At 58.4% G+C, this 21132-nt stretch overlaps 4 protein-coding genes across 11 annotated transcripts in view; all 4 read left to right on the top strand.

Moving 5' to 3' along the window:
- Positions 1–914: 914 nt before the first annotated feature.
- Positions 915–10319, top strand: LOC141916932 (coiled-coil domain-containing protein 81-like). Of its 7 annotated transcripts, none has more exons than XM_074809878.1 (13): positions 919–1188; positions 1368–1499; positions 2000–2350; positions 3095–3155; positions 4594–4694; positions 5183–5230; positions 6175–6236; positions 7178–7331; positions 7550–7806; positions 7982–8067; positions 8446–8561; positions 9039–9150; positions 9670–10319. In XM_074809878.1, exons 4-13 carry the CDS (start codon positions 3127–3129, stop codon positions 9962–9964), a joined length of 1260 nt encoding a protein of 419 aa, XP_074665979.1. In that variant the 5' UTR covers positions 919–1188; positions 1368–1499; positions 2000–2350; positions 3095–3126; the 3' UTR covers positions 9965–10319. The 7 variants fall into 7 exon arrangements, with proteins under 7 accessions (XP_074665980.1, XP_074665979.1, XP_074665977.1 ...); XM_074809876.1 differs by having other exon boundaries at positions 1363–1499; XM_074809880.1 differs by having other exon boundaries at positions 1321–1499; positions 5186–5230.
- A 265-nt stretch (positions 10320–10584) lies between these two features.
- Positions 10585–21132, top strand: part of LOC141916927 (maestro heat-like repeat-containing protein family member 7) — a 29596-nt gene continuing 19048 nt past the window's right edge. The window contains exons 1-7 of one of the 2 annotated variants that reach the window (XM_074809853.1): positions 10585–11079; positions 11523–11648; positions 11769–11836; positions 11970–12119; positions 12275–12429; positions 12718–12865; positions 13198–13335. In XM_074809853.1, coding sequence (XP_074665954.1) covers positions 11531–11648; positions 11769–11836; positions 11970–12119; positions 12275–12429; positions 12718–12865; positions 13198–13335 — 777 coding nt within the window. In that variant the 5' untranslated portion in view covers positions 10585–11079; positions 11523–11530. The remainder of the gene's footprint in view (positions 11080–11522; positions 11649–11768; positions 11837–11969; positions 12120–12274; positions 12430–12717; positions 12866–13197; positions 13336–21132) is intronic. The other variant, XM_074809856.1, reaches the window with a different exon arrangement.
- LOC141916942 (maestro heat-like repeat-containing protein family member 7) lies at positions 13364–15801 on the top strand. Its single transcript, XM_074809932.1, has 6 exons — positions 13364–13665; positions 14010–14165; positions 14681–14782; positions 15160–15262; positions 15423–15485; positions 15603–15801. The coding sequence occupies exons 1-6, from the start codon at positions 13498–13500 to the stop codon at positions 15734–15736; spliced, it is 726 nt and encodes a 241-aa protein (XP_074666033.1). The 5' UTR covers positions 13364–13497; the 3' UTR covers positions 15737–15801.
- LOC141916956 (uncharacterized) lies at positions 18641–19879 on the top strand. Its single transcript, XM_074809958.1, has 2 exons — positions 18641–18733; positions 19082–19879. Exons 1-2 carry the CDS (start codon positions 18680–18682, stop codon positions 19877–19879), a joined length of 852 nt encoding a protein of 283 aa, XP_074666059.1. The 5' UTR covers positions 18641–18679.

Here is a 21132-nt window from a genome sequence, read left to right as displayed (position 1 = left end):
CCAGAGAAATACCCGCTGAACAGAAATCTCCAGCTAAACAGAGGAAAAAAAGCAGATTTGAGGAGCACAACATCGCAACAGACTACCACAAGACTTCTTTTGTACGGTACTAGAGTGTAAACACACTCCACATGCATCAAAACTGGTCCGTAACTGTACATTCCATACAATTGCTCCCTCATTATTTAAACATAATTTAATACACAGCAATCTGTATTTCTGTGCAAATCAGTATCTAGAGAATCCAAACCTTGCCTCTTCCTCTGGCCAGACGCATCTTTCACCTCAACGTGCACCGAGAAGCATTCGGAAAACCCCAAAGCGCTTGTCTACAAAACCCCAGTAACACCCGTAGCTAAGGAATATTCGGAGAAGCCGCTGCAGAATTCATGGTGAGCGCAGACAACATCACCAGTGGAGGAGCTTCAGCAGCACAGTGTTCCCAGAGCTGGCAGCTTCTTTAGCAGATGAACCTCAACAGCTCTGCCCGCTGCGGTTTTTGCCCCGGAAGGTACCGAGTTCGTTTCTGCCCCTCAGACACTTCTCGCCGCGTTTCCTCCCCCCGGCCCTGCCGAGGCCGCACGCACCGAGCTCAGTGCCCGAGCAGAGGCACCGATTCCCCTCCGAGCACCCGCCGCTTCTTCCCCCGGCAGCCGATCGCCCGCTCAGCCCCGCTGCCGGCTCCCCCGCCCCGCTGGGACGAGCGGCCGGGCCCGGAGACCCCCCGCCCCTCCCCAGGCCCAGGCGCCGGCGGCCCCGGCCGGGCCCTGCACGCGCCGCGCGGTACCTGCACGCGCCGCCGCCGCCGCCGCCGGCGGAAAGAGCGTCCCGGGGCGGGGCGGGGCCGGGGCAGCTCCGGCAAGGCCCCCGCTAGAGGTGCCCGGCCCAGCGCCTGACCCGCGCGTGCCGGCGGGCACAGGGACGCCCCGGGCACGGCAGGACCCCGCCCGGAAGCCGCGGCTCTGAGCAGAGCCCGGCGCCGGAGCCAGCCGCGGGGCAGGGCCGTGCAGCCGCGCTTCCTCTCACAAATAAACCCTTTTTCTGCCCAGTTCAGCCCGTGAGGCTGCGTGCGGGGTGACTTCCCGGTGTTGGGCCCTGCAGCTGCGATCCGCGCCGCGCGGAAACACCCTTCGGAGAGTCCAAGGGAAAGTGTGTGTAACGCTGCTGGCACAGAGCACAGGCAATAAGGTCTCTTTGCTTCTTTATTTTGGGCGGTGGGGGTGGGATGGGGGGAGGGCTCTGGGGGAGGGGTTTGAGGCGTTGCGGGGTGCGTTGGGTTTTTTGCGGGGTTTTCAAGGCGGGTTGGGTGTTTTTTTCCAGCCGATACTTGTCCGGCGTGGCACAGCACTCATCTTCCCGCAGGGCAGTCAGTGGCAGTTCACCGCCATGAAGCTCTTCCTTAAGCAACTCAGACTTTGCACCTGGCGACAGGATTTGTACCGCCCGGCGCCGCGTTCAGAGCGGGGCTGCCAGGGCCGTGGTGGAGCGAGGGCGTTTGGGTGAGCGGCTGCGAAGGAATTTTGCAGCAGGGAGCGGGGCCAGGGAAGGGAAATGAATTTCGCAGCAGGGTCAGACTGGCTCTTAGGAAGGATTTCTTTGCAGAAGGGGTTGTTGGGCGTTGGAATGGGCTGCCCAGGGCAGGGGGGGAGTCCCCATCCCTGGAGGGGTTGAAGAGTCGGGTTGACCCAGCGCTGAGGGATCTGGTGGAGTTGGGAACGGTCAGGGGGAGGTTCATGGCTGGACTGGAGGATCTTCAAGGGCTTTTCCAACGCAGCTAGTTCTGTGATTCTGTGAATTCCCTGAGGAGTTGAGGTGGGAAGGGGTCTCTGGAGGTCATCGAGTCCACCCCCCCTGCGCCAGCAGAGCCAGTTGTGCAGGACCATGTCCGGTTGGATTTTGAGTAACTCCAAGGCTGGAGACTCCACAGCCTCTCTGTGCAGCCTGTGCCAGTGTTTGACCCACCCTCGCAGTAACAAAAAGTGTGTTTTCTTGTGTGCAGGTGGGGTTTTATGTGTTTCATTTGTGCCCGTTGCCTCTTGCCCTGTTGGTGGGCGCTGCTGAGGAGTGCGTGGCTCCGTCTGCCTCCTTCCATCCCATCGGGTGTTGGTGCACATTGCCAAGATCCCCCTGAGCCTTCCACAGGCTGCACAGCCCCGGCTCGCTCAGCCTCGTGCTCCATCCCCTTCGTGGCCCATCCCCGGACTCTCTCCAGTCTGTCCCCGCCTCTCTTGTCCTGGGGATCCCAGCGCTGGACACAGCACTCGGGGGCGGCCTCAGCAGCGCCGAGCGATTCCCCAGGAAGGCCGGGGAAGGTGCATTCTGCCAGCACTGACAGAAGGGCCTATCCAAGGTAAAAAGCAATAAAATTCCTCCTTCTCGAGAAATGCAGTTAAGTATATATACTGATGGAAAGGAGTAACAGGGGTAAATATACCAGACGTGAAATAACTGTGATGCTGTAAGTCATTCTCAAGGAGAAGGTGCCCGCTTTCACTTGAATCGTCCTGACTGAACATTTACTCGCTTAAGAAGCGTAGCAGTGAGAGAGGCCACGCTCTCTGAAGCTGATAATCTGTTCCTACTGGATAGTATCTAACTCCTGAAAAGCGACCCAGCGCAGCCTTGGTGCTGCAGAGCTGGGAGGGCTGTTCGGGGGCTGCGGGCTGTGGCACACTGCAGGCACTGGGCAGTTTGCCTGAAATACAATTGAAATGATGTGACGAGCAAAGGGAATAAAAGCAACCCCAGCTCTCTGCTTATAAAGAGATTTTTCATAGGATGCAGCAATGACGGCCAGAAATAACACTTTGATCATCTAATTTTACAGTGAAAACCCGTGGTGCTGTCAGGTTCTCATTTCTTGCCCTTTCCAGCATTGTTGAAACTGAAAATAAGGCCATTTCCTCCAGGTTCTTTGCTGCGGGATCAGTCAGAATGAAAACACATTTAAAACTGAGTGATCATACTTGTTTTTTCCCACGCTGATGAAAACACGTGTCTGTGTTTCTCGAGAGCTGTACTTCCCATTCATCCCTAAAGAAGTCATCTTGCTTAAAGCCCAAGAAAACAAGGGTTTTCTTCATGTGTGTTACAGGTTCCTTTGAGGCCCGGAGATAAACGCACCGAATGACAATTCCTGTCTTTGCTGCATTCAGGTGAGTGAGATGGGTTTGTCCCTCAAGAGAAGCCCTGTGAAAACCAGAACTAGTTTTTGTTCATACTGACTCCTGAGTGTGTGTAAAATATGGATAATGTGGGCACCGTTTGAGAAGAATAACCCCCGTCTGTGGTGTACTTTATGAGACTGTATGTTCTGGAAAGGTCCAGAAGGGAAGATGTAGTCGCTTTCAATTGTTTAACAGAAGCAAGTTTCTAGAGGCCACAAAACCCCAGTGTTCGCATATTTCCCTTAGCAAGTGGTGACCTAGAGACAGTGTGCTGCAACGTGGGATTCCTGAGGGAGCGGCATCGATTTCCCTGAGATTCCCTAATTTGCTATCCACCCAAACTCCGGTGATAACACAGTGGAGGCAAATCCGTATCATTCTGAACAACGCGGAAACACCTCAAGTCCCATTCCGTGTTACGTGCTAGATGCCATCGCAGGCAATAAAAACTAATAATTTTGTTCCCGTTTTGGTCGTATAAATTTTACAGAGAAGTTTTTTACCTCTTCTCCCACCAAAAGCCAAAGATTTAAGAGCAAGCGAGTGGGGCAAGACAACAGCCAATGAGTTTGGAATTCAGAAATGTTTAGAAATCAGCGAGTTTGTTAGTCAGAAGGAGTGAAGGGAGGGAATGGGCGGGGAGTACAGAAGTAGTGCTTAACTGTGTGCCCAATGAAAAGATTTTATTTTCCCTTTCTTGAAGGAAAAGGGGTTTTTCCCACACCTTTCTAATTGCCTTGAGAAATGCACTACAATCCTCTTCCCTGAGAGCACAGAGCACTGCAGCAGCACCAGCCGTGCTGGATACATTGCTCTGAGCCTTATATTTGGCAACACGATCACGAGCTGCGATCACCCTTTGAACCTGAGCAGTTCCCTCCTAAATCTGCAAAGAAAATTGCAATGATGTGAGCTGGGCATTTAAAAACTATGCTGACAGATCTTTCCACACTCGTCAGCCTTCCTAGCACTAATGCAGTGGGGGCTGGGATGTGCAGAAAGACAGAGAAAACTGAACAGATTCCAGCGTGACGTGAGTGACTGCAGTGGGCTGAACGCAGGGAACCACATGCAGGGTGCTGAGGGACAGCCTGGTTCTCTCGGATGCTCTCGTCAAAAGGCAGCACGGTTCTCATGAACTGAACAGGCATTCTGGGTGAAGGAGGATGGGGAAATGCCTCATCCGGGGAAGGAAACACATAATTGGGTTTTACAAAGTAGGTTTCGAAACCGCGGGTGGAGGGGAGGAGGTGACCTGTGCTAAAAGTGTTGCCTTTTCTTTGAGTAGCCTTTCCAGGCCGTCGCAAATGTTCCCTTTCATCCATTTATTCCCACTGCTCCTTGTTAACTAGTACTTTCTTCAGTACAGTATTTCTTTTTTAGTTTATTTTGGTTTTTAACCACGTATTCTTGCATCTTTCTCTAGAAACATTCTGCACTTCCCTCTGTTCTCTCTGGCTTGCTGGCAGCCCCGTGGGAGATACACACCAGAGCACGTGTGTAGGTCGAATGCCACCTGCTCCCCAGGTACAGTGCAACGGGATTCGGGGGCAGCACACTTTTGGGGTTTCAGTGTTTCACCTCCTCCCAGTTCTGCCAAAACTTGCTTTGGCAGATTGCTCCGCTGCAGGCAAATTCCCTTCCTCTGTAGTCACAACATAGGGATAATCTTCCCAAGAACCTTACAAAACTTCTACAAAATGCAGACGCTGTAACCTCTGGTCCCAGTAGTGTTTTGGTTCAGAGGAAATGGTTCATTCTCAGAGTGAATTCTCTGCCTGCTGCTGCTTCCCCCATATTTACTTTTATTTACTATTTACCCCATATTACTATTATTTGCTGATGAAGACAGCCATGAAACTTGAGTGTAAAGACATCAGACCCCACAACCTCCTTGAGTAACCATGAGAAAGGGTTTGGTCTATCAGCCAGTGGGGGCAGTTTCAAGCCTCACTGACAGTTACAGAAGGGAAGTTTTCCAAATGTGAGAAACTAACTCGGAGTTTCTGTCATAGCAGCCTGGATTTGGAGCTGGACAGAAACCCAGCGCAGAGCGTGGGCAGGTAAGAATGTTACCAGTGAACACAGCAGCAGAACTGTGTCGTGCTGAGAAATATCAAATCATGGAAGAAAAGAAGAGGCAGAAAACAAAGTTTCTGTACGTGAAACAAATGGCCCAAAGCATAAACCATCTGGATTTGGGCAGCAGTAGAGGGAAGCGTAATCAGGAGACAGGGATGAAAGGATTGTAAAGGCAAAAGCCTTTCCTGCGTTCGTTTTTGCGCTTGGGGGGTGCGTGCTGGAGGGCAGGGAAGGAGGATGCAGCTGGAGCAGCGGGGCTGGAGCAGGGCAGCGATGCAGAGCGGCACAGCCCCCCCCACGGCACGGCTGCAGCCCCCGTCCAGCCCGGCCCGGGGCTTTGGGGGTTGTCCTCACCAAGCCCTCTCCCATGAGGGGTGTCTCCCCAGCCCCCCGGGGGGTCTTTGGGCACAGCCCTGGGGGACAGGGATGGGGGCTCAAAGCACACAGAGCCCGTGGGGACTCGTGTGCTCGGTGGCCATGGGCCGCTGCTGAGCAGGGAAATGTCTGTGCCCAGTTCTCCGGCCCTGCTGGTGCTGGGGCTGCAGGGACCCTTCCTCTGGGCTGGGGGGCCCCCACCTCCCCCTCCAGCTCTGCAGCAGGGGGGGAGGAGGCCGGTGGAGGTGGGACCGGCGCAGCGGGACCCTGCGGTGACACACAATCCCATTGTCCCTCACGGCCAGGCCACCCCCGTGGTGTCAGCACGCCCTTCCCCGTGACACCAGTCACTGATCTCTGACCTTGGCCACGCTCTCGATCTTCTCGTTGGTGTGGAAGAACAGCGGCAGCAGCGCACCCTGCACTTTCTTCACCATGTTTTTTGTGTTTCTCCCCACCGCGGTCTTCAATGCGCCAGAGCTCAGGGGGACATTGGAGGGTTGAGAGCTGGTGGACGTGGAGCGTGACCTGGTTTTCCTTTGTTTTCCAGAGCGAAGAGCCGTCTGGGACGCGGTGGCCGGCTGCATTCAAGAACAGCTGCTGCTGCGCAAGGTGGGGTGACACCCGCATCCTCCTCGTCCGCCCAGAGGGCTGGGGAGTCCCCGCGGCCCCGGGGCACGGCCTGTCGTTTCTCTTCCCTCCTCAGAAAGTGGGAAACTCACCCCAAAAGTCCCCGCTGGGGACAAACAGGGCTTGTGCCAGGGTGGTATCGCCTCTGGGAGGTGGTGGTGGACCTCAGGGCTGATCCTGGGCACTGGAGACCCCCCGAATGCCCTCGGGCTTGTTAAAGAATCTCTAGGCTTAGCTTTATTGACAACTCAGAGTTGGGCCAACACCTCAGTGAGTGGCCAATGTCCCAAAGACTTGCACCGTTTATATACTGTATCTGAATCTATTACCTGAGTCCAAAGTCTTTGGAAGTTTCCACTCAACCTTTTAGTTCTTGATTCTCATCTTTTCTTAGTTATTAGTTATTTATGATATTATTATCTCACACAATTCTGAGAAAGACTCCAAGATGTTCTACGAAAAGCTTAGGTAGAGTGAGCAGTTTCGATATCCTAAATTCTCTTAATCTAGCAACCCCCCTGTGTTTAGTCAATTAATCATCCTTTGTTAAAAGTGCCTCCATAGGATTAGCTTGACTGGGTTTTAGAGCAGCCTTGGGTCGGGACTATCCAAGAAGCGGGCTAAGAACACTTTTCAGGCCTGTTGAGCAGCACCCCGGTGCCTTGGTAATACGACGAGATCGCTCAGTCCCGAACACGTTTCACTAGGCCTTAAAATCTATTTCAAATAGACCAGCGGTTGGATTTCAAATTCTTCTCCAGGCTGCTCCTGCCCTGACTTTTTCAGAGGGGGAGGACTCAGCGTGTCCTCCCCAAGCGGGAGCGGGCAGGATCCATCCCAACGCACCATCCCTGGTCAGGGCCACCTCCAGCTCTTCCCTCTGCCGTCCTCACCCTTGGGTCCTTCCTTCTCTTCTGTTCCAGGGTGTCCGAATTCCCGCCCTCGGCTGCTTCGACGTTGTCTCCAGACAGATCCAGGTTGGAGAGGAGGCCGTGACTATCCACAGGCCCGTCTTTCGCCCGGCCAGAAACCTCGTCGTGGTCCGCAACCTGTCGGACAACAAGGCCTACCTGCCCGGTAAGATGGCGGATTAAACCCCGGTTGGCTTCACGGTCATCGTGTCCCTTCCCTGGGGCTGAGAAGCTTCTCGGAAGTGACTCCCCGTCTGTGGAGCAGAGCCCAAAATTTGGGTTTTTTTTCTTTCTGGGGGAGGCAACGATCGTTTTGCCTTGGGAAGCGCCTGCGGAAGGGCCACTGGGTGAACGTCTCCACCCCTCTCGTGTGGTTTTTTTCAGGCAACAAGGAGCTGGAGCCCCTCAAATACTCCAAGGTGGCCGCAGCCGCCTCGGTGTCCCGGCAGAAAGCGGCGGGCTGCATCCAGGGCACCGTGTCCCTCCTCTCTTACTGCCTGGGGAAGGGGGAGAACGTTGCCTTCGTCCTGAGGGACATCGGGGTGCTCCTCATTGAAGGCACAATGGTGCAAATGAAGTTCTACTACGACATCCTGGAGATGTTGTCTGGGAAGGAGAACTTGGAACAAGTGATTTTCAAGGTCAGTGATTCTGTTTTTCCGTGGCGCACGTGGGCAGTCCCATGGCGGTGGCCCGGCAGGACACGGCCAGGTGAGAGTTGATGGTCCTACCAACTCTCCCTGCCTCAAGCTCCTCCAATATGGCCTCACAGCCATGTTGAGGACATCCCACCATCTTGGAGCTCCTCCATTACAGGTCCCCCGCCTGCTGGACATGGTGGTGTCCCGGATGGTACCTGTGGCCTCCCTGAGTTTCTCTGGCCATGTCGTCATCTTTCCCGAGTGAGTACGTTGGCGGCTGTAGCCGCTTTCAAGGTGACATTTGCTCCTTGTGACCCCACGGGTGTCCTCCCATGGGGACACCCGGCAGTGACTCTTGATGTCCCCAGGCCGTGGTCGCTCCCATAAGGCAGATTTGATGGGTAGGACCAAGGAATTTAGGCAACACTTCCTTCCCATGGTGGCCTGGACTCTTTGCTGGGTGACTCCTTTTCCCAGGACTGTGCTTGGGGATGGGGCATGGTGGACTTGGGGAAAAACATGGTAGAGTTGGGGAAAAAAACAGTCTTTACAGCAATGCCAAAATCTGCCGGTGAGCACGGCGAGCGGCAAGGGCTGGTGGTGCTCTGGGTCACGGCGGTGTCTTCTCCTCGTTCCCAGGCTTGAAATGGAGTTTGTGCACAAACCACCTCTCAGGGCTCTTCTCAGGACCTCGAGACAAGTCCCTGGCGAGGATGAGGAGACAAGAAGAGAGTTTCTGCCACCTCTTGGACAAGGTAAAGCAGCTCCCGGCTCCTTTCCACAGTGCGGGCAACCAAATTCTGTCATTTGACTTGGAAATCACCGGCGCTGAGTGTCAAAGGGCTCCGACTTGTGCCAAAGCTTCCCCCCAGCTCGGCACAGCCGTTTGTCCTAACGACTCATTGGCTTCACCAACACGGAGCCCCGGGGTGGGATGCGCCCAAGGATGTGGTGGGAGGATGGTGATCCAAGGCCGCCTCCTCCCCGCCAAGAAACGACCCCCCAAAAGAGTCCCTGTCACCTCCCCACTCCCTCCTTCCTCACCGGGAGCTGACGACGCCGTCACAAAACCACGGCAATGGGGAACTGGGGGCAGAGAGGCTGCGATGGCGGCTGCGAGGGGAGCAGAACGGCCCTCTTGGACCTTTGGGGAAGGGGCCGGAGCACCCCTGCGTGTCACCGGGGCCGGCAGCGGCCCAGCGATGCTCTTCTGACGAGGTTTCTCCTCCCAGTTCCAGTGGGATGTCCTGGGTTCGCTGCTCCAAGCTCGCCTAACCAGGAACCACCACAGTTCCAGGAGATGACGGAGCAGAAGAAGAGGAAGAAGATAAAGTCTTCGGTCAGGTGAGGCTGAAGGCTCAGGGCTGGGGGTCTGCACAGGGTCGTGTTGCCCAGAGAGGTGGTGGATGCCCCATTCCTGGGAACATTCGTGGTCAGGTTGGACGGGGCTCGGAGCGACCTGCTCTGGTTGAAGATGTCCTTGGCCGTGGCAGGGGTGGGGGTGGACTAAAGGGACCTTTAAAGGTCCTTTTTAACCCAAACTATTCTGTGATTCTATGATTTTCTGACCCAGCCAGAGCCCATTCCCCAGCCCCAAGCACTCGCCGCCCATCACCGCCCATCGGAGGGGTGGGATGGGGCTAGTGGGACCCCCAGTTTCACAGGGCTGGATCTTCTCCAGCCCTTCAGGAGAGCCCCAGCGTGGCCTGGGGACACGGGGACAGCCGTGTGTCAGCCGTGGGGCCCGGCTCAGGGGGTTTTGTTCCTCACAAAGAGGCACAAAGAGGGTCATGGGGGGCAGGATGCGGCCCCAAACCCAGCGTGTGCTCAGGTAGAGACCTCTCTGCCGTTGTGTCCTTCCAGGCAGCAGCCGGTGATCCTGGGGGATTCCTCTGGAGAAAAGCAGCCTGGGACCGGCCAAGCCAAGGGCAAAGCTGCGCTCAAAGACCGAGCGTCAAGGCAGAGCCGAGCCCAAGCGCAGGCAGCGACAGCTCAGAGCTGCGGAGGAGGAGGAGGAGGAAAAGGAAAAGGAGGAGGATGGGGAGGACAAGTAAGACGAGGACAAGGAATGGTGGAAAAATGCTGGCAGCTGCAAAGACCCGGAAAGCCAAGCCCTCCCCTCCTCAGGAGGCCTCGTACTTCGGAACACCCGTCATAGCTGTTTTGTCGACGATGAGCTCTGAGGCCAGCCTGCTCGAGGAGGCCTCCTGCGACGGGCCCAAGTGGCCGCTACGGAGGATAAGATGGAGAGTGTTGTGAAGTTTACTCCTCAGAACTTCTGGCCGGTGTTGCAGTAACGTGGGAAAACGATTCCGGACGTGGAACTCCGGGGCCAACCTGCTCGAGGAGCCCCTCGATGAACACCCGGGCTTTGGGGCACCCAATGGAGGGATGAGGGGACCCGGCTCCCCGCGATGCCTCGCGCCGAGGAGCAGATCTCCCCGGGCCGGAGAGGCCCTGGCTGGAGCCATCAGGAAAAAGAGGAATAAAAATAAAGGGGGAAAGTTGCAAAAGGGCGTCGACTTTTTTAATCGGTTGCAACCGCAGCAGGGGGAGAAGGGTTTGGCAGTTGGCCAGTGGCGCTGAGATCAGCCCAGCGTGGTCCCATGGGAGGGACCTTCCCCAGGGACCTTTGCCATGGCTGTGGGTTGGACTCGATGATCCCGAGGGTCTTTTCCACCTGAATGATTCTGTGATTCTGTGTGAAATGAGGAGAAGAAATTTTAAGGAGCCAAGCGATCGACATTGTGCCCAGCAATTGCTAAGCCAATCTAATGAATGCTCCTAACAAATGGTTCTGACACACTGACCCGATCTGCCGTTATCTCAACCCTTCGAGCCCCACGCTGGGCACCAAAAAGGACTCTCGTGGTTTGAACTCGGTCGGAGCCAAACACCACGCAGCCGGTCGCTCCCCCTCCCCCCGTCGGGGGAATGGGGCAAGAGAGTGGAGGGACACACGGAAAACTCGTAGGTTGAGATAAAAAAACCAGTTTAGTGATTGTAGTAAAGCAAAAAAATAACAACAATGGAAAGTACAAATGGGTGATGCACAAGGCGACTGCTCACCACCCACCGACCAACAGCCCGCTCCCGGCCAGCGATCCCGGCAGAAGGAAGATGCCGCCGTCACAAAACACAGCACTGCGGCTGTGCTCCCTCCCAGCTCGAGAAAATGAACTATCCCAGCTGAAACCAGGACACTGCTGTAGCAGATTAAAGCTACTCTGGGAGTGTGGGAGAGAACGGGAGACAGGCGAGCAAACGCTCCAGGTGAGCGCAAAGTAGAGACGGGGCAGTCTGGAGTGTTTCTGTCGGGATCGAAGCAGAAGGTCCGGGGGCCGTGCCGGGGTGTGTGAACCCTCTGGGACGAGCCGGGGGGTACGGGAAGGTCCTGAGGGGACATGATGGGGGGCTGGGGACACCCCGAGAGGAGCCGTGGCCCAGTGGCGAGCTGGGTCCCTACCCCCTGCAGCGGAACCCCTGCCCCACCCAGCCTGGGTGACAGGTCACAATGTGACCCCCCTTTGTGACACCCCTTTGTGACATCACTCCATGTCACCCCATGGCACCGTATTTAAGCAGCGCAGCCCCGCAGTGTCTGACAAGACAGGGAAGGGACAGGGCAGGAGCGCAGCGAGGAGACTCCTGAGCACAGCCCACGTCTTTTCCCGTCACTCCCTAAAGCTGAACCCCCCCCGCTGTCCCTCACCCAGTTTTGAGGATGGCAGAGAGTCCCCCCAGCAGCCCCAGGGTGGTTTGGGAGGAGGTGGGGGCTCCCCAGGAGAGCAGCTCTCCGCTGGAGCCCTGCGAGGTGACCACGGTCCTGCCGCTGCAGATCGGTGAGTGAGGGGGCCGACGCCAGGACCCCGTTTCCCCCGTTTCAAGCTCTTTTCACCCTTTGGGAGGCTGGTTGGCCAAGATGGCCGTTGTCTTACCGACTCTTCCGTGTTTCTGTGTAGACGAGACGCTGCCAGAGGAGATGCCAGAGAAACCGGGATGGGATTATGAGAGCAGCGACATGACTACGGTAACGAGCTCCCCCGTCGCCGGGACCCTTGTCCGTGGCATCGGCTTGTGCGAGCAAGGGGACCCAGAGGTGGCCGAGCTGCTCAGCCAAGCTCAGCGTGACACGTCTTCCCCCACCGTCCCTCCACCTGTAGGTGTTTGGCGAATACCTCCAGCCTTCTCAGAAGACAGATGTTCTCCTCGTGGCCATCGAGGCCTTGACGGCAGACGATGTCCACGACAGGCAGATGGGCAGCGACATCGTGGACACGGCCATGACAGACCCGGCGTCCTGGCTGACGGATGTAAGTGCCCCGTGGCTGGACTGTCCTTCCGTGTCAAACCGTGTCAAGTCTTGTTCTTCCTGCCCTAACCCAGCTCTCTCGGGCACCCGAAGCCATGTCAAGGCGGCAGGGAGGGATGGGAAGGGCAGCACCATCCTCACCCATGTCCCCTCCAGGTGCCAGAAGTCCTGATATGCATCCACACAAACGTGGAGCAGATCCGCGCGGAGCCGGCCCGGCGCAGCCTGGACTCGCTGCTGCTGCTGCTGACCAAGTGGAGCCCCAGGGAGGTGGTCAGGAGCCTGTTGGTCATCTCTCCAACGTGTGACAGGTAGCGGCCCCGACAGCCTTGAAGGCTCGTTCCCCACGGGGAGAGTGGCCCAGAGACTGTCTGCCAGAGCCACGGAAAACTGTGGGATATCCCCGAGGAGCAGGGCTCTCCATCCCACCACGCTTCCCACTCCGGCCAGAGCCGGCCAAAGCGGAGCCCCTGCCCCATGGGGAACAGAACCTCACCCCCTCTGCCTCCCCGGGCACCCCGAAATGAGGGGGGTGGGCAGGGCCGGTGTCTGGAGGAGCCGAGGCAGCTCTGCTGACCGAGTTGGCTCTGGCTCCGCAGTGCTGCCATGGCCATGTGGGAGGTGATGATCTCCGTGCCCTGGGCTTTGTGGAGAGTCGTGTCGGAGCTGCTCGGTGTGCTGCGGGACTGGCGGCTGCGCAGGGTGTTCAGCTGTGCCGCGGACGACGCCTGCATCTACCCCTTGGTTGTGAGTGACCACGCTCAGCTCCAGCGCTCTGCCTTCCTCCTCCTCCTCCTCCTCCTCCTCCTCCTCCTCCCTCTCCTCCTCCTCCCAGACCCCTGTGCCACACACTCGGGCCCACCCGATGCTGATTTGGCCACACCAAGCCTGTCCCAGCGCAGGCAGCGCTCTGCCTTCCACCCTGCCTGCATCCCCCTGCCTGGCTCTGGCCCCGGGACAGAGATGTGGGGACTCGGAGGTGGCTTCAAGGGGAGAGGAGACCCTTGCCACGGGCCGTACCGGTGCAGGGGAGGGAGCCCCGCAGCTCTGCTGGTCTCTCACCACTGTCTCCATTTTAGTTGCTGGTCAGCGCTGTCATTGACAACAAGCAGTTTGCTGCCCTCTACAAAACCCAGAGGTACCTGAGGCGTCCCAGCCCGGTGATGCTCTCTCTCGTGCTCACGGGCCTCACGACACTCTCAAAAACATCCGAAACGGTGAGTGGGGGGTCGGCAAGGGGAGCCAAGTTGGTAGCCGGGGCCTGGGGGATGCGGTGGCTTGGCCCCGGCCGGGAGGATGTGGGGTGACGGCTCCAAGCACCCTCCCTGCTCTGGAGGGGCTGGGGGGTGCCTGGGGCGGGTCTTTCACCAGCCAGGAAGATGCTGGTGCTGCTGCCCGACATCATGGAGAACCTGCTGGCAGCCAACAGCGATATCAGGATGAAGGCCCTGATGCTCTTCATCAACGTGATTCCTCACATGAAGAGGGAAGAGGCCAAGCTCATCGCTCTGAGGCTGGCAGAGAAGCTCCTGCTCCTCTTCGATGATGTAAGGCGGGAGGCGGAGCTGAGGCGATGGGTGAAGGACGTTCAGCCCGGCCCTGCGGGCAGCATTTGGGCAGGGATGTCCCCCTGGCTCCTCTTGCGTGGCCTTTTGGGGCTCTTCCCACTCTCCTTCTGTGGCCTTTCCAGGCTATTCCCCTCCCCGCTCCTCTTCCGAGGCCTTTCAGGGCTCCGGGGCCGTTGAGCCGCAGCTGCAGGTCTGGCCGACGGCTCCTGTGTTCAGGATCCGACCCTGGGGCAGCTCCTCTCCCCCCAGCCACGCTAACGCCCCTGCTCCCCGTGGGCGAGGAGCGGCTGATGCTGAGCTCCTTCTGTCCTCCTCCCTGCCAGGAGTCCAGCCGGGTGCGGGAGCTCTCCATCCGCCTCTTCGAAGACGTGATGAAGACCGCGGTGGGGAGAAACACCAAAAAAATGGTGAAGAAAGTGCAGGGTGCGCTGCTGCCGCTGTTCTTCCACACCAACGAGAAGATCGAGAGCGTGGCCAAGGTCAGAGATCAGTGACTGGTGTCACGGGGAAGGGCGTGCTGACACCACGGGGGTGGCCTGGCCGTGAGGGACAATGGGATTGTGTGTCACCGCAGGGTCCCGCTGCGCCGGTCCCACCTCCACCGGCCTCCTCACCCACCCTGCTGCAGAGCTGGAGGGGGAGGTGGGGGCCCCCCCAGCCCAGAGGAAGGGTCCCTGCAGCCCCAGCACCAGCAGGGCCGGAGAACTGGGCACAGACATTTCCCTGCTCAGCAGTGGCCCATGGCCACCGAGCACACGAGTCCCCACGGGCTCTGTGTGCTTTGAGCCCCCATCCCTGTCCCCCAGGGCTGTGCCCAAAGACCCCCCGGGTGTCAGGGCCAGCTCCCAGAGCGCGGGATGGCCCCAGGAATGAAGGGGGCTCCAATCCCGGGATCACCCCGTCCCCGCAGCTCAAAGCCAAGCCCAGAGGAGGAGGATGCCAGGTCTCCTTCCCTGGGCTCTGGTGCCATCTCCAAGCCTCTGCTTCTCCGCAGCCTTCCTGGGACACCCTCCGCGCCTGTGCAGAGTTCCTGGGCTGGAGGAGGCTGAGCTTCCTGGCCGAGACAGGGCAGACACCCCTGATCGGAGAGTACTTGGTGAGGACAACCCCCAAAGCCCCGGGCCGGGCTGGACGGGGGCTGCAGCCGTGCCGTGGGGGGGGCTGTGCCGCTCTGCATCGCCGCCCTGCTCCAGCCCCGCTGCTCCAGCTGCATCCTCCTTCCCTGCCCTCCAGCACGCCGCCCCCAAGGGCTCTTCTCCACGAGACCCCGGCCCATCTGGGCCCTGGCAGCGGGACGGAGGGGTCTCAGCACCCCCAGCCCCCTCTGCCTGTGGCTCTCTCTGGCCCTCAGCCCCACGGGGCTCCTGGCTGGGAGACGGGAGTCACTGGGAGGGATCGGGGTGCTGGCAGGAGGGACTGGTCCGGACGGCTGCGGAGGATCCGTACCAGCCCCGTGCCCTTGTGCTCCCTCAGATAACGCACAAGAGGAACAGCGCGGACGAGTATCTGCTCCAGAGCCTACTCTACGTGGAGAACCCTCAGGCCAGCGTGCGAGAGGCGGCCGTCAGGTTCATGGGTGAGTTCCCGGGGACCCGTTTCTGGTCGCCTGGCCCCAGTCCCCACTGGTGGGGCTCGCTGGGAGTCTTGCTGGTTCCCAGCACCCTCGGGTGCTGTCCTTGCTGGGGGACAGCCCTGCCGAGGGGGAGCAGAGCTCTGACAGGAGCTCTGTGCCCCAGGGCTTGCTGCGCGGCGCCGGAGGATCCTCAGGCTGGAGAAGCTGTGGGAGATCTGCCAGAGTGGTGAGTAGGGGCAGTGCTGTGCTGGCGGGGGCTGGTGGGGCAGGGGACAGAGCCTGGGCTCCTGGGGTCTCTGCGGGCAGGGGGGGTTCACCTCTGCTCTGTTTCCTTCTCTCGCAGCCCTCCAGTCCTTGGAGAACGACGCTGAGCACTCCATCAGGTGCCTGGCAGCTCAGACCGTCCTCATCCTGACAGCTGTAAAGCAGAAGCCAAGGTCAGGATGGAGCCTGCGGTCGCTGTGGTGCTGCGCCTGATGACCCTCGGAGATGTGCAGTTCTCGGGGAAAGGCCGTACTTCAATAAATTTTTTTTTAAATCAAGCTGGAGCAACAAGCCCAGTCCCACGGTGTCCTTCCCACGGGGAGCCCCCCAATCAGTGTCCCTCTGCCGCTGCCCCCAGGGCCGCACACCCGCACCCGGGGTGTCCCGCGAGACCACAAAGCCCGGAGGGAGGAGGAAGAGGATGAGGGAAGCTTTAGCCCATCCTGCCCCTCCCGAGGGGTCTCAGGGCACAAAAAGGCACCCCCACGCCAAGCTGGCACGTCGCCATTTGTCCCAGCACCAAAATCCTCTCCTGTACTGGGGAGCTGGGCTGGTTTTGACTGGGCACTGGTCGGTTGGTGGTCAGCAGTTGGTTTCATTGCCATCACTTGTCCTCCATAGGTTTCATTTCTGTCTCTTTGCTAATTTTTCCTTTTCATGACAATTTATTATTATTGATGTTACTTTAGTTCAGTTATTGAACTGTTCTTATCTCAACCCACCACTTCTCTGACTTTTCCCTTTCCAATTCTCCTCCCCCCATCCTGCTGGGGGGGAAGGTGCTTAGTTGCCGACTGGGGTTAAACCACGACACCAAGTGGCAATTTTGCCTCTCAAAAAAACCCCAAAATCCCTTCAGGTACCAGCAGTAGCGTTCCCTTACTGGGTGCAAGACAGCACTAGAGAATTAATAGAATCGGAGAATCAGAATAATTCTGGTTGGAAAAAACCTTTAAGGTCACCGAGTCCGGCCGTGAACCCAACACTGGTGAACCCACCACTAAACCGCGTCCCGAGCGCCACGTCTACGCGTCTGTTAAATACCCCCAGGGCTGGGGATGCCACCACCTCCCTGGGCAGCCTGTCCCGGTGCCAGTTAAACTAACATTGATTTTCAGTTCTCCAAGTAAAAAAAATGGATTTTTTTCTTTTTTTTCCTGGAGGCTGGCAGAAGAACATCACCACCAGCACAGCCTTTCTTAGCATGACAGTGGGCTAATCAACCTGTGGCAGCCTGCATGGTAAAGAACATGCTTCCACCGAAACGAGTGGTTGGGTGGTTTGGTTTTAATAAAATAAAAGAGATACTAATAATAAATTCTATAGTTCTTTAATAAATTATTATTTGCAGTCAGAACTTTACAGCAGGAGAGAGAGAGACAAACCAGAAAAGCACCCAGTGAAGGAAAACAAATGTCCTAAATGGATCTAAACATCCCCACGGCATTTTGGGAGCACTCCTCCCAAATCAGGGGGCTCTTATTTTTGTCCCCCCAGCATCACACAGGCATTTCTGCTTGCTGCCAGGTCACCTCCGCACCAGCACAGCACAGAGCGTGAGTCAAGGCTTCTTATTCTACAGGGAGACAGAAACTGGAAAAACTCCGGGGGGGGGCAAAAAAAAGCACGGATTTGAGAGCGTGTGTTAAAAATAGCTCGAGGGAAAGGGCAGGAGAAGGGCTGGGGTGCTGGCCAACAGGCTGTCAGGGGTATGGGCTTGTAGCTGCAGCTGTGTTTAAAACAGTGGGTTGCTACCAGCCTGCAACAAGCAGCAGGTGCCTGTGCTGCAGGAACTCTCCATTCCTCTTGAAAACAGCGGGGACTGTTTGTAAGAATGAAATTAAATATTTGCTCTAGGTAAGTGTGCTGACAAAAGGAGTGAAACTGAAGGGGAAAAAACCCCATTCAGTGGAAATGTTTCCTCCTATGGATTTGTCTCTCGGCCCCAGCACAGCACTGGCAGGAAACAGTTCATCACGCGTGTTCTGCTGCCATGACAGAGCCGCGGTCCAAGCTGGTTTCCCACGCTGGGGACATGATAGAGGTGCCCCCGCCGGGGAACACATGGAAATGAGACTCAGCTGCCATTGCTTGTGTCTGTCAGAAGCACCTGCAATATTTGAAGGCTTTAGGACCGACAGCCAGGACAATGGCAGGAAACACCAGATGAGGGCATCAGCATCTGGTGACAGTATAAACCTTCTGTTTAATTAAAGACATCTCAAGCTCCAGGGTGAGGCTCTTTATAGAGAGTGGGGGAAGGAGAAGCTCCTCAAACTACGGCCTGTTGAAGTAGCCCATTTTTGATCTCTTCTGGTAGTGGGGTCTTACGAATTTATGGCAGAGTGTAATAAATCAGAGTAACGAGTGCCATCGGCTCGCACCTGCTGCTCAGAAACCATGCCTGCAATCACCAGCTCCAGGCTGAACCAGCTCAGCTTTTCATCAGCTTCTGCAACTCTGCAGTGTGAGGAGAAAAATCTTGTCCCGTTGCAAGCAGGACTGGAGGAAGGCAGCACATACCTGTCTAAAGTAGCACTTAAACCAGGGCATCAGTGCTGGGAAGCCTCATCTCCCAGCAAACCCACCCAGACACCCAGTGCCCAAGGCAGGAGGCAGCGGGGTGCACCTTGGGGTAGCACCAAGGCTCCCCATCCCCAGCTCCTCGCCGGGGGTTCTCCTTCTCCGGCTGGGCTGCTCAGCTGGTGTTTTGCAAGTGGGAAACTGAGGTGGAATGTGATAAAAGACGGGAGGATCGGAGCAGAAAATAGAGCTGAAGGAAGCTCTAAAGCGTTGCCAACATAAGCCACCTCTGCCCGTGGGTGACAGCTCCAGCCAGCTGAGGTGCCACTTCCTTCCTGGACAGTGTGACCTGCAGGTCTGGTATGAATTTGGATGAGCTGTGGGGGGATGTGGGGTAGGGGAGAACTTTGTAGAGTCCGGTGATGGTTGGACTCGATGATCCCGAGGGGCTTTTCCAACCTGAATGATTCTGTGATTCTGTTTAGGGGCCCCAGGAGCTCTGTCCTGCCAGGGGGGTTGTGCCTTGCCCGCTGCAGGGGCTGCAGAGCCGGGGGCAGTGGCCGTGGCCCAAGGGGCGGGTGTCCCCGGGGGGCTCTGGTGCCTGTGACATCACAGAGGAGAAGTCACCGAGGGATGTCACCAGGGTGCCAGCCGGCAGCACCCGCTGCAGTACGGCTCGGGCCAGCGGTGGGTGAGGCTGGTGGGGGGAAGGCTGGGCCGGACGAGGGCCGGGGCAGAAGCTCTGGCCCCTCAGGGGGGTTTCTACAGCCGGGGCGAGGGCGCAGCCGCTGCGGGGAGCGCCTGGGGCAGGGCAGGTGCCGCCCTCGGGGCTGGGCGCAGGGGTGCCGGGGCTGCCAGCCACGGCCAGTGCCCGGGGGCTGTGGGGAGATGTCCCCGTCCCTGCAGCGCTCACCACCCTCCCCCTTACTGCCTCCCAGCTCCCTCGGGCCCTCTCCCACCCGGCCCCAGCCCCGGCATATTCTCCCCTGCTGCCCCAGCCCCACTGAGCCCCTTCTCTCCCTCCTCCTCCTCCAGACCATGGCTGTGTTCATCACCCGCGTCCTGACCCTGCTGAGCATCGTGCAGTACGTGCTGAGAGCCGGGGACCGGCAAGACGCGGCCACGCAAGAGCTCCTGCGGCAGCGCGAGGAGCAGGAGCAGCAGGAGATGACCCGGCTGATGGAGGAGGTGGAGCAGAGCAGCCAGGAGCGGCGCGGCCTCGCTCCGGAAGGCCTGCTCCTCGGGGCCTGCCAGCACTGGTGGTTCTGGGCCTCCGCCGACGCCCTGCTCGTGCTCTTGGGGCTCTACTGGCTGCCCAGGCAGAGCGGCGCTGACGGCGACAGCAGCAGCCAGCGGGGAAGCGCCAGCGGTGCCGAGGAGCAGAGAGGGGAGGACGAGGACTGCGAGGGCAAAGCAGAGCCCAGTGACACCCTGGCTGGACACAAGCCTCTGCAGAAGGCGGGGAGCTCCGTGGCGCCTGCCAAGCAAGCCCGCCCCAACAACTCCCTCCTGACGGGGCCGCATCCAGCCTTGGGACAGGGCAGCGCCTACGAGTGCCCCCAGAACAACATCCCCCAGCGCCTGCTGCTCGCGCCCCCGAGACCACCCCTGGGACACATCGTCCGCCAGCGCTGGGCACCGCGGGGGCTCTGCCGGCAACGCGCTGCTGCACCCCCGGCAGCTCCTGACGGGGAACGTGCTGCGCCGCCTCCTCTGCCCCGGAAGCACCCCAACACCAGCCGGGTCCCCGCTTCCCGCGCAGCCTCTGACCCGCTCCGCTGGCACGCTGCTCCAGCTCGGAGGCGCAGGAGGACGTCAATAAATACCCAATAGAAATAATATTTATTTTATTATAAAGAAATAGATAAATACCCTGAAGAAATCCCCAATAAATCAGTTTGGTTTAAGCAATCCCGTGTCCGTGAGTGCCTGGGCAGCACTGTGCTGGGGAATGTCACCCCTTGGCTCCATCTCCGCCCTGTAACAAACAGATGAAGTTTGTTGATGAATTTACGTTTGCAGTGGTTACACTCAGACCTTTAGTGCCTCCTTCTCCTCTCTCTCTTCTCCTGGTGTTCCCCACATGCCCTCCTCCCCGCCTCCTTTCCCACAGCCCCGACCACCTCTGTCCTTGCTCCCAAGGCCGCCGCTGAAATCAGCTGCTCCATCCCCAGGTCGGGCTTTTCCTGGCTGAGATCAACCCACCACACGCGGGTCCCTTCTTTTCCTCGGGGAAAGAGCACAGAAGGCACAAACAAAACTCATTAGATTAGGAACGAGCAGAGTACCGGCAGGCAAGGATCTCTGGAGGTCAGGGATGTGTGAAAATGTCTCTTTCTCCCCAAAATGAGCATTAAGGCGCTGTGTGGCGACTCGTGTCCCTACAGCGACCGATGAGAAGATTTCGCCATCTCCTGGGCGCCCGCTTAAGCTCCGTCTTAAGTAAGCCCAGGTTGCTGCAGGCGCGGCGCTGTCCCCAGCAGCTGGGAGGAGGGGGAGGGGGTGGCCGAGGGGGGTCAGGGGGGTTTGGGAAACACCCCCCTCCCCAAATGGCCAAATCCCCAACCCCCAGCTACTCACTGAGGGCGAGGCAGGAGCAGACCCACTGCAGCACCGCCACGGTCTGGAGCCGGCGGCGAAGGGGGAGCCGGAGCAGGGTGAAGTGAAGGGGCACGGCGGGGGGCGGGCACTGGGACTGGGGGAGTCAGTGGGAGCAGGGAGGGGCACTGGGAGCTGGAGGAAGAGGGGTGGGGAACTGCGAGCTGCTGGTTTTAATGGAGCTGGTCCCACCCCAAGCCCTGCCCTCCCCTGGGAGGGGAGCACACTGGGAGACACTGGGAGATATTGGGGGGGGTAAGTGGGGAAACTGGGGGACATCCAGGAACACTGTGGGGACCCCAAGCCTCCGTCTCTGTCACCATAGAGGGATCACGGGACACTGGGAGGGGCCACAGGGACAGTGGGGGACCCCCAGGCTACCCCCTGTCCCCAGCATCAGGGTCCCAGTAGGGTCACTGGGCAGACTGGGGGCACTGTGCCACCACCCGGGGGTCCTCTTGGCTTTCCCAGCAGAGGAGGGGGGGTGG

Source organism: Strix aluco, chromosome 32 (assembly GCF_031877795.1).
Source record: "Strix aluco isolate bStrAlu1 chromosome 32, bStrAlu1.hap1, whole genome shotgun sequence".
Lineage (NCBI taxonomy): Eukaryota > Metazoa > Chordata > Aves > Strigiformes > Strigidae > Strix > Strix aluco.
Note: the sequence above shows the minus strand (reverse complement) of the source record. Positions and strands in the feature narration are given on the sequence as shown.

Coding starts and splice junctions, on each gene's coding strand:
- LOC141916932 (XM_074809879.1), top strand. CDS start 3,127: ATGACAATTCCTGTCTTTGCTGCATTCAG. Junction 5,231..6,174: donor CCAGCGCAGAGCGTGGGCAG/GTAAGAATGTTA, acceptor TTTGTTTTCCAG/AGCGAAGAGCCGTCTGGGAC. Junction 6,237..7,177: donor AACAGCTGCTGCTGCGCAAG/GTGGGGTGACAC, acceptor CTTCTGTTCCAG/GGTGTCCGAATTCCCGCCCT.
- LOC141916942 (XM_074809932.1), top strand. CDS start 13,498: ATGCTGGTGCTGCTGCCCGACATCATGGAGAACCTGCTGGCAGCCAAC. Junction 14,783..15,159: donor CCCTGATCGGAGAGTACTTG/GTGAGGACAACC, acceptor GTGCTCCCTCAG/ATAACGCACAAGAGGAACAG. Junction 15,263..15,422: donor GGCGGCCGTCAGGTTCATGG/GTGAGTTCCCGG, acceptor TCTGTGCCCCAG/GGCTTGCTGCGCGGCGCCGG.
- LOC141916956 (XM_074809958.1), top strand. CDS start 18,680: ATGTCACCAGGGTGCCAGCCGGCAGCACCCGCTGCAGTACGGCTCGGG. Junction 18,734..19,081: donor CAGTACGGCTCGGGCCAGCG/GTGGGTGAGGCT, acceptor CTCCTCCTCCAG/ACCATGGCTGTGTTCATCAC.